Raw genomic sequence first — 10846 nt, 5'->3', positions numbered from 1 at the left:
ATAGATATTATTTCTGTGCAGATACGGTACTGTCTTATTTACAGGCACACTTGAGCGCATTGTGCATCAGCGTACGTCAGTAGGACGGCTCGTAACTTCTACATCAATATCCAAAACGCTGGGGCAAAAATTATTATGTTGGAAACTTACTTACACATCCAGCTCAGTAAACGGGGTACCTTAATTAACGCCTAACAGTTTAATATACGTACCTACATATATAAGAGGTTTTAAAAAGTCAGCTCACGCTCCTACTGTTCCAAGTTTACAAATGTTGTATCCCTTGCATATTTTTTGTGCCGGAAACATTGTCTTAACGACGTTAATATTTTTTATCCGCATGAAATTGTTTAAAGATAGTCTACAATTTACAATGATTTTCATTTGCCAACTAAGGTTTTGTAAAATTTTGTAGATCAATTGTACTTGAATTATTCTTTAACTCTGTGACTGAAGGTGCTGGTCCCTGAAACGTTTTCGCTGAAAATAAACCTATTTTTTCTAGAATTTTGAGAAAGTTAGTAACTTTTACATGTTTTTTTTTTCTCCTAGAAGATTAGAGCGAATTATTATCTTTTACACTGGATTTTTATGTAGTAAAATTGTCTAAAATTGATGGCAGAACTTTATTCCGAAAATTTTTATGAATTGATATTGGGACAAGGAATGCAATATTTATAAATTTTCGTTATCCCAATAACTGGTTGAAAAAACCTTCATACTACAGTCGCGTATGAGTGAACCGTGCTAAACACGATTTTTGATTCACTCTGAACCTGATTCAGAGCTTATTCACACTGAACAAAAACGTAAGGCGAGATGTAAGAGATAATTTATACACATATATTAAATATTTACAATAAAATTCGACAGCGTTGGCACACGAAATCCTGGGTTTTATTTACTACTAAAAATTAACGAGCGAATTATCCGAGCTGAAGTCTAGCTGTTGATGATAGTTCGACGTTAGTTTGTCTTATCCTAGTTGATGTCCGGCAATTGACAATACTTCTGCGTTAGTTTGTTATCCGCTCTGATGTCCGGCAATTGACGATATTTAGACGATAGTTTCTCTTCAGGCATCAGCGCTGCAGAAACTCAAGCCCGACCCGACACAGGCAGCGTACCTAGGAATATGCAATGAAATGATTTTTGTATATGACCTTAATGAGATGATTATGTATTTTCATATGCAATACGTATAGCTACCCCCACTGAATCAGACTCGGCGCTTGCTTCGGATAAAGTGCGTATCGAACGCACCTGATCGCGTGGAGGATTTATGCACCTGATCGCGTGGGGGATGTACGCACCTGATCGCGTGGCGGATGTACGCACCTGATCGCGTGGAGGATGTACGCACCTGATCGCGTTTAGGATGTACGCACCTGATCGCGTGGAGGATATACGCACCTGATCGCGTGGGGGATGTACGCACCTGATCGCGTGGAGGATGTACGCACCTGATCGCGTGGGGAATGTACGCATTCTCGTGGATCCCCGTGAAGAGGTGCGCGTGGGGGCCACGCGCGTATAGGATGACGTCTTCCCCGTTGTGGTTGCTCTCTACCATGGGCACCGTCGCCTGCGCCACGTAGTGAGGATCCTCTGGAGCAAAGCAGCAATTGCAGGTTATTCCTCGAATTATTAAATCAATTATTGTGGTTTTGATGAACCCCAACTGTTTCTTTTAAATTCAGACGTAAATTTAAGTTGAGAATGGTGTTTATTGAACTGGTTTTGACTGGGGCAATTCTCAAGGATAATGCTATATCCAGCACCAGGAAAATACCTTTAACCCATTGAACAAGATTGATCAATGCAGGATTTCAAGGGTTCTTGCTTATGGATTTGTTCACTATCTCTATATTCATTCAATATTTATTTGAAATTTTATTTTATTTTTTTATTTGATTTGTCTGAAATTCGTCTGAAATTTGCCCGATCTCTGCTCGAAATTTGCTTGAAATGTCAGATCTGTTCGTGAAACTGGCTATTACAAATTCCGTTTTCTCCCACACCGCCTACCTGGATCTCGTTATCCCTAATATTTTAATGGTGATCAAACTCACATTGATTTCTTTCGAATCGAATTTACATACACCATCTGTCACTTACCCACAATAAAATATCCTAGCGCCCACGGTTGGTAGAGTTACTTAAATTATTGTGGCAACATTTTACGGAACGGAGACAACGGGCCATTAGCTGCAGCCCGCGAGTAGAGCTTAGCACGTCACCGAGTAACGTCGAATTTGACCTTGTCTGTTCGCCGTATTACTTTTTGGGTTTTAATCACTGTTGTAGGTATTTTATTATTGTTAGACGCAGTACAACTTCTATGTCTACTTGTTTTAGTTGCGACTATATCTCATGTGCCGAAACTATGCATCATGTTCTTTGTTTATACGTCGTCTAGCATTACTATAATTCACCGTAGCCAAGAGCGTTAGTGTGACCTCTGAAGCATTTCATTTTAGCTCGTATCCATCTTTATTTTATAATTAACGACTTGTCACCTCAAGTAAAGTCCTTATATTTTGTTACTTTCAGCTTACAAGAATAATAAAGGAATAGCACCACAAGTTCGTTTGTTAACTGCCTAGCATAGCCTTTTTACGTGAACGCCCTGGACACCATCAGAAAGTTTAATTGGAATTTTCTATTCAACTCACCTCTCATCGTTTAATATTGATTAATTTTTCTTCCAATATGAACATAATTCTGAGCCCTGTAACATCCAAACCGGTAGGACTCGTGAGTAGGCGCCCGACCAGACCCAAAGTATTTCTATTGACACTTTTCAAGTAAAAACACAAACCCATATTAGATCAAATGACAGAAAATATTAATGTATAGTAACCGTAATTCTCGTCGACGGGGTTGGGCCTGAGGTCATTCTTCTGATCCCTGAAGCCGGGGCCGTTGGTGTACATGAGCGTCGTGAAGGGCATGTTGTCCACGTCCGACACCGATGCCAGACCTGCCACACACACCCAAACTCATTAGACTCTTGTTACAGAGCATGCGCCCGTAAGTAGATAATTGCCTTGCCAATATCCCGTTAACCTGTCTACGGATGACCTGTACTAAGAAACTTGTGTGCATGAACCTCTGTACACGACGCCAGGTCTGCCCCATACACACACACACTCAGTCTTCGGATACCAGTGAATCAATCTTGTCGATTATGTGTTACGATAGAAAGGTCTATTGCCCTAGCCTTGTCAAGGTAGATCACGTACCATTGTCTAAGTCTAAAACCTCGGCTGGGGCATATTTTCCTTACACTCACAGGATGAACCAAGTAAACGAAATAAATGGTATGCTGATACGCAGAATTTTGCTAGTGGTTTCCAATCAATTCCTTCATAGCCAGTAATAATTGATGAAATATTTTCTCAATTTGCTGATGCTTTTTTAATTAACAGTATTACGGTAATTCCAGTTTACTTTATTATATCAGACTGGAACGTAACTTCAAATGAAGAATGCACAATGTAGATGTGGATGAATAAAAGGTGAAATATTCATCCGATGTTAAAAGAAATAATGAGTGATTAATGCTTGGACTCAACCAAGTAAAACCTAACCCAAAAGATAACTCACCCATACAAGGATTCACCCAGACTTTCACCCATACAAGAACTCACCCAGAATATCGCTGCCTCTGCTAGGGTATCCGTTGATGGTCATTGGCTGTGAGTGGTCCGCCGTGACGATGATGAGAGTGTCTTGAACATCCGTCATTGACACGGCCACCTCAACGGCCTTCTCGAACTCAAAGGCCTCTTCGACGGCTGACCTGTGCTCGTTCAGGTGATGAGCTGTATCTATGAGGCCTCCTGAGGGTGGAAAGAGGTGTTAAGGTGGTGAGAAAGTGGTGGACCGTGTCCATGATGCCTCCTGAGGGTGGAAGAGGGTTTTTAGGTGATGAGAAGGTGGTTATCCGTGTCTATGAGGCTTAGCGAGGGTGATGATAGGGTACGTGTTAAGGAAGTGAGAGGATGGTGGACCATGTTTCCTGAGGGTGACAAGAGGGTGTTTAGGTGATGAGAGGGTGGTGGGCCGTGCCTTTGAGGGTTCACGAGAGTGATGAGAGAGTGTTAATGTCATGGGAGGGTGGCGGATGGGCGTGTCTATATCCTCTCCAAGCCATTCAGATGGTGATGAGTCAATTATGTGATGGTGAGTGGGCGGCACGATTATTAGGTGGTGGCGAGCCAAATCTTTGAACCCTCCCGAGGATGATGAGTGGTAATCGTGTGTCGAGCGGGTGACGAAAAAGGCGAAAAGTGTGGAGGAGCAATAAGGTGGAGCAGGAGATGCGATGCACAAACAAAAGTACAGTAAACTGAGTAAGAAGCGTGCATGAAAGGCGGAGGCAACAAAAGAACTCTTCAATTTGGAAGAACTGACCTTCCACGAAAAGGAAGAAGCCGTTTACGTCCCGCTGCAAGACTTCGATAGCTGCTCGTGTCATCTCAGACAAGGTTGGATTGGAGGCATCGTTGTCCACGCGATACTCCATGTGGCTGTAGTCGAACAAACCTAAACAATAACAATCACTTCAATTTAATATTCAATATTAATATATTAACTAAAATAATAATTTCCGATCATCTCAATTTAATTTTTAGAGGAAACTTTATAGTTTTCGCTTTTTGGCCTTGTATTGTAATATGGTCGGAATCCTCCGGTTTCGTTGTGTTGCCTGCAAATTTAAATGAGAAAAAAATTTTGGTGTAATATGGGCAACCTGAAAAATCTTGTCGTGGGCTGTTGTGAGGAACGGCTATGTTTAACTACAGTGTATGTATATCAAGGGCTTCAGAAGCCACAGGCTCTGATGTGGTATTACCGGGTTGACACCCGCGTAAGGACTCCCGTTCGCTGGTCGCTTCACCAAGCGCACTCAAATAAAAATTCAGGTTTTTGTGAATTTTGTCTATCGGTTGTTGGGACTTTATCGGTGCGTACCTACCTATGGAGCAACTTAGTACATTTATGTAGCGTCCCCAGTAGGACTGATTTCTAGTCAGGCCTACTGCTTCTACGCAGGCAGTCACCTGCGGTGTTCACCCACGACGAATTATTTTGCACCTTGTGAGCTATGCATCTTAGTTATTTATAATGCCCATCGTTCTTGTACCTCTCATTTGCCGTTCACCTCATGTTTCTAGTTGAAATTCAATTGCGCTGAAACTTATCACAAGGATTTGTCTAGGGCTTTTGCACTATATCAACTTGTGTGTTGGTTCAGTCAATAATTGCTTATCAGATTTTTATTCCTATTGCATTGAGGTTTTCAAAATCATGTTCACAGAACAAACTAGTTTCGAGTCGTCCTGTTTGAACTTCACCGCTTCAAATTCTCCCTGTTTGGCTCAAGGTAGGGCGCGGCCACAGCAGTTCGTATGGCACTAACCTAAGAGATAGTCAGTATTGGCCGTGTCCACTGCGAGCAGCTCGCTCCTGTTCCACACGTAGCTGTTCGTTCCCAGCAGGTTCTTCTGGTTGATCCACGTGTCGATGAGATTCTGGCCGTCCTTTCGCCTGCCAGAAGTCTCACCCTCAGGATCTACGGCGTCCTCGGGTAGGAATTTCTTGCGACCTCCACCCATGATCACCTAAGCATCGTTACAGATTTATCTAAATTTAATTTTTCTTCTTCGAATGTTGAGAAAAGTTATGAAACATAAGGTAAGGAGACTCACTTATCATGAAGTTCAATATAATTTTTAATATTTTTTGATTATAGTTGCAAATGAGATATAGTCTCATTCCCATACAATGTAGCAATCATGCAAGCAACTAAATGAAGTACAGCCTGGAAGCTACCAAGGCGGGGGAAGAGGCCAGAGTGACTACTACACCGAAAACCATCGTGAATGAAATTACTAAAATACCTTGATTTTTGAGCCGGTGTTGCCGAGCACAAGCTGCTCAGCGATGTCATCGCACGCGTCTGGGTCGCCGTTATAATCTTCGATATCATTGTCGTTCTCCCAGTGTCTGGAAAATACGCGCGGCCAAATTTTATTTCTGTAGTTAGAAACGTAATACAAATCCTGTTACTATATGTCCGTTTCTATTAGGCAATATTATTAAATTTAAATATGAGCTCTGAGGTAGCTGGCATTGAAATAATTGATTGATATTCAAGGCCAAAAAACTCACCGCTCGGCGATGTGCGCGTAGTTGCCGGCGGGGGACGCGTGAGTCACTCGTGTCGTCGTCACGATGCCCGTGGACCGACCAGCGTCCTGAGACATGACGGACTATTAGGTAACCGGGCGAGAAAACAATTGGACATTATTGGAGCCTTTTAATTAAGCACCCTGTCAATATATCCCTAGGACACCCAAGTTAGGGGATCACTGGGAAATACAGTGCAGGTATCAATTGAAAGCCAAGCCAAGGAACCAATTACATGCCCCGACCACGTTTTAATTGATTATTCCCTCTAAATTTCACTTAGAAAGTCATTCCATCTATCGATTCGATGGCCCAGGCACTGAAGACCAGTTACGGAACATCGATTTCCAGCCTATCAAGATATAATAAACGGTCAAAGATTTGAGGAATCACCTGCGACCATTGAGCATTTTTAAAACGAGACTTTAAACACCAACGCCAAGACTTGCTCTTTGGCGGGGTACGCAGCCGTGCACCACCAAGTTTGTGCACCAATCAGCCTTGAAAGGAACGCCTAGTAAATTTCCGGATGACCACCAATCAGCCGTGAATTAAGCCATCCGTCGGTAACCAGCCCGTGACATCATCTTACTTTAAATATGAGGAGCTTTGCGCCACCGTATTCTGAAGCGAATAGCCCAGAGAGTAATGGCCGCCATCTATGAATTCAATTCTGACGTATAAGTCGGTGTCAGGAGTCTTGGTCTCGGATTTTTTTATGAACGAATTCGAAAATTTTAGCGGATTCAATTTCAGGAAAAATTGTGTAGTTATCGTTGTAGTCTTTCAGGGATTTTGAATTTCATAAAATGCTATCGAAATGCTGTCGATAAAATGCTGTCTTTTATTGTAAATAGTCGGAAAATTTTCAGGTTGGTCGGTATCCTGGGGTCTATCTTTTCAGTTGGATTCGATAAGTCTGGGGTCTCGTGCAGTCAGATGCGTTAGATGGTGGGTTAGACGCAGATGAAGATGAGGGTTAGTGGAGCGACGTATGGGACGAAAGTCGAGGTCATGACGATGATGGAGGATTGTTGTCCTACACCCTCTGGGACAAGCCCCGTCGCAATCGAGGCAGGAACACGCCCTTGGCCTTACAGATAGGTAGGACCTATGGGTGGGAAGAGGAAACAAAAACACAGATATACTCGTATGTTGCACTACGGTCGTATAGTGTAAACAGAAGCACGAATAAGGATAAATCACACATTCCAAGAGACGCGCACTTACTTCTGAGATGCTGCTAATTGCTACGGGATGCTGAAGGAGAGTTCAGGTACCAAGGAAAAGAACCACAATATTAGCCACGGGGCAAATATAAGATGTCTGTCACCTGGAAGTTCTTGAGGACAGACTCGGTATGGAACTGCTCGATGTTCATGGCCAGACAGTCTCCTAGCAAGACGTTGGCGTCCACTCCGATGGTCGCCTGATTACCCTTCACCCCATTGAGGTACGCAGTGGAACTGGCGGCCGAGTCCGTGACTTGCATGTTCGTGTTGTAGGTCTGCGATAGAGAACCGTGCACTCTTAACTGTGACTGTCAATGTGAATCCAAAATCGATTCGTGTTGTAGGTCTGCGAGAGGAAACCTATCACTTTTAACTTGGAATAGCATTGTGAAGCGAAAATATGTTTGTCGTGTAAGATGCCTTATGTTATTTGTCGGTCTATCCATGGAAGTAGGTAATAAGTTGGTGTTGTATGTCTGCAAGACAGTACCTATCAGTTTCCATTAGAAATGGTGTTATGAATCAGAAACAATTTCCTCCAGAAGGTAGTCTCAATGTTTGAAATCGAAAAATTTGTTACGACATTGAAGTCTGGACTTCAAAAAAGCACTGCTGAATCCTGGAATGGTAATATCTTCAAGTGTCGAAACGATGTGTCAGTAGAATCACTTGTGTGATTCAAACAAATTCATAATCATTTGTTTGCGTCATGATTTAATAGGAACAGTGAATGATATGATTCCATGTCTTGTTGTAATTTATGTTGAATAAGTATCGTTTCCACTGAGTGTCTATAAATAAATGATAGAAAATCGTCACTTTATAGAGAGACTGATTTTAATCTACCTTGACATTTTACAGACTTGTTGATGGTCAACCGCCTTTTTAGTAACGTTGACAAAACCTTTCTTTGGTCAACTGTTGTAACTGTTCACTGTTTTAATTGAGTTTTGTTTCGTAACCGATTATAATTGAGCTAAACTGACGGGACCAAGAGGTAACCACAACCCACTTTGATGATGCTGGAGAAGGGGAAGCGTTCCCAAGCGGACTGCTCGAGCTCGTATTTGCCGGAGCGTTGGCCCTTGAGGAGCCTGGCGGCGGTGAAGGTGGCGATGCCGGTGCCGTCGCCGAGGAAGACGATCACGTTCTTGGCCTGGCTCACGATGGGCGTCTTGGCGAGCTGGTCGGCTAGCTCCGCTTGGCATCTCGCGTTCCAGAACGCCGAATCTGAGCGATCGAATAGTTTAATGACATGACCAAAAATGCACAATACCAATATTTGTGTATTTTGCATATTAATGAGCTAACTATCAGAACGATTCTACACTCTTTTCGACCTAGAATTACGGAACACATGAACCAATTGATTGTGCATGAGAATTCTCATCAATGCTCGAACCTTCAATTTCTTGAATGAAACACGACAAACTTGACTATTATGTGGCCTAAGCGGCAACGCCTGAAGGCACAATTTATTTAAACTGATACATCCTAATTTTTTTTATTTTGTCGTTTATTACGAACGAGTAATTAAACTGTGTGGTCAAAGATTGACAATTGAGTATTTAAAAAACAAACATTGTATTTTTTTCAAAATGTCACGGTTTCGGCGCTCAAACATTCTCATACATAGTAACTGTGCTTCGACTTTCTAGAGCAATACTTCAGGAAAACTGAAGTAGTTTTAGCCATCGCATACGGTATCAATTTCGAAAAAACTATATTCCATGACAATATTTTTCCATAAACCCAATTTACACCTAGCCTTGTTAGTCAGGCGGCAATATTGGAAGAGGCTCGGGTCTCACATGAAGCCACTTCGTAGGACGGGACAACATGAAATCTCTATCGTAATATTGATAGCAATAACTGGCGAGAGATAATAAACGGAAGCTCTAGTCAAAACCACACAAATAAGCTCCATCGTCACTGACAAAAGGATAACCTGCCTTAGCTAAATTCCGCGCTATTGATTTGACCTTAGTAGAACTTCAATATCAAAATTAAGCAAAACTTAAAAGTTAATGATCTCAAGTAAATCACAACCATGTGATATGTTGACTCACGCACATGGTCCATGTAAAATTTGACTGCTTGTTTTTATTTTTAAATGCCAAAATTTAAGAACATCCCGCGTCGACTTCTAAAACGTTCATTTCTAATGGTGCACGATCTATTTGCAGCCAGGAAATCACACCGTGTCTCATTTTGGATAGCGAACGCACGCATTTCATATAAACTTAAATGATGCATAAATGATGCCAGAATCGTAAATAATGTACCTGGCCTGCCTGGCTGGTCAGTGATAGACGGAACCGGATGATATAGACTTGTAAAGACTCCGCTTCTCGTGTCACTTTCATATAACTAACAACAACGACGAATGCCGAGGCTAAATGAAGCATAGCAAATTTGTTTTCCATATTCAGGGGTTTTGTGATGAGCTATCAATGTAAAGCCCTGTAAGGCCAAGTAAGGGTAATGGTATCCTGCTGGTACGTTCGCCATGTATACGATACTATATACTAGTATAGGCTGGCAGAATTTCTTCTCTTAAGCAAGTTTTGTTAAAGACCAGAGAATTAGTTTTATTTATTAGCTTCTTGTTAGTTTTTTTCAATAAGTCGTACTAAATTCTTCGTAGGTGTTGGAAGATTGAAAATCAAATTACCGATAGACATTTTTAATATTGAACGACGTTTCGAATGTACAACATTCATTTTCAAGTTAAAGACGCATAGAGTAACAAAATTCGGGTTGACATATGAACGAAATCAAGTAAATTGGATACCATTCAAATAATGCTAAAATTTCGTTAATGTGATACTACAGGAAGATTTTACAGGCGCAAAAAACTACTCGGAAAACAATCTCAAAGTTCTGACGAAGCCGGTGGTTTGAAGGTTGATAGCTGAAGTCCTCTCCTTAATGATGAGGGCCTCAGCTATCGCCAGTCGTATAGGATCGGGGCATCGCATAACGATACTGGTGCATTCTTCCAATATCGGGCGAGTGATGGTCTCGTTGTGGGCCTCCTTCAAGTGATTCCTTGGTCCTCCGGACTGAAGGTGGCACGTGAGACGTCGGCTTAGAGTCGTGGTTGTGAGCCCGATGTAGTCCATATTAGGAAGAAGTCTACAACCTTCTTTATTGCAAGAAAATTTATAGACTACATTGGTCTCTTGGAGAGGTCCTGTTCTTTTGCAAGGGTTATTGTTCATGACAAGATTCCGAATTTTCTTGTTTTTATAGTAGATCAGCAGTTTAATTTTGTTGTTATTTGAGTTGTTCACGATGTTGTTGTGAACGATAGATTTAATGATCCGCTCATCTGCTTTATAGCCACTGGTCATTTGGTTCTGGTAGTAGATAGTAGTAAAATTTTTATTTTGTTCCAGTCCTTTTTGTTTTGA

At 41.7% G+C, this 10846-nt stretch overlaps 1 protein-coding gene across 1 annotated transcript; it reads right to left on the bottom strand.

Annotated features, from left to right (window-relative positions):
* Positions 1-615: 615 nt before the first annotated feature.
* On the bottom strand, positions 616-8660 carry LOC108676347 (membrane-bound alkaline phosphatase-like; the record flags this gene model as incomplete). Its single annotated transcript, XM_018164411.1, has 10 exons — positions 616-1127; positions 1464-1608; positions 2864-2983; positions 3654-3845; positions 4420-4551; positions 5429-5630; positions 5910-6015; positions 6181-6266; positions 7532-7705; positions 8443-8660. Coding segments are annotated over 10 exons (1427 nt in total), but the record flags the coding sequence as incomplete, so codon positions are not given.
* Between the last annotated feature and the right edge of the window lie 2186 nt (positions 8661-10846).

This window comes from Hyalella azteca, unplaced genomic scaffold (assembly GCF_000764305.2).
Source record: "Hyalella azteca isolate HAZT.00-mixed unplaced genomic scaffold, Hazt_2.0.2 contig7557, whole genome shotgun sequence".
Lineage (NCBI taxonomy): Eukaryota > Metazoa > Arthropoda > Malacostraca > Amphipoda > Hyalellidae > Hyalella > Hyalella azteca.
The sequence above is the reverse complement of the archived record's forward strand: the minus strand, read 5'-3'. Positions and strand labels throughout refer to the sequence as shown.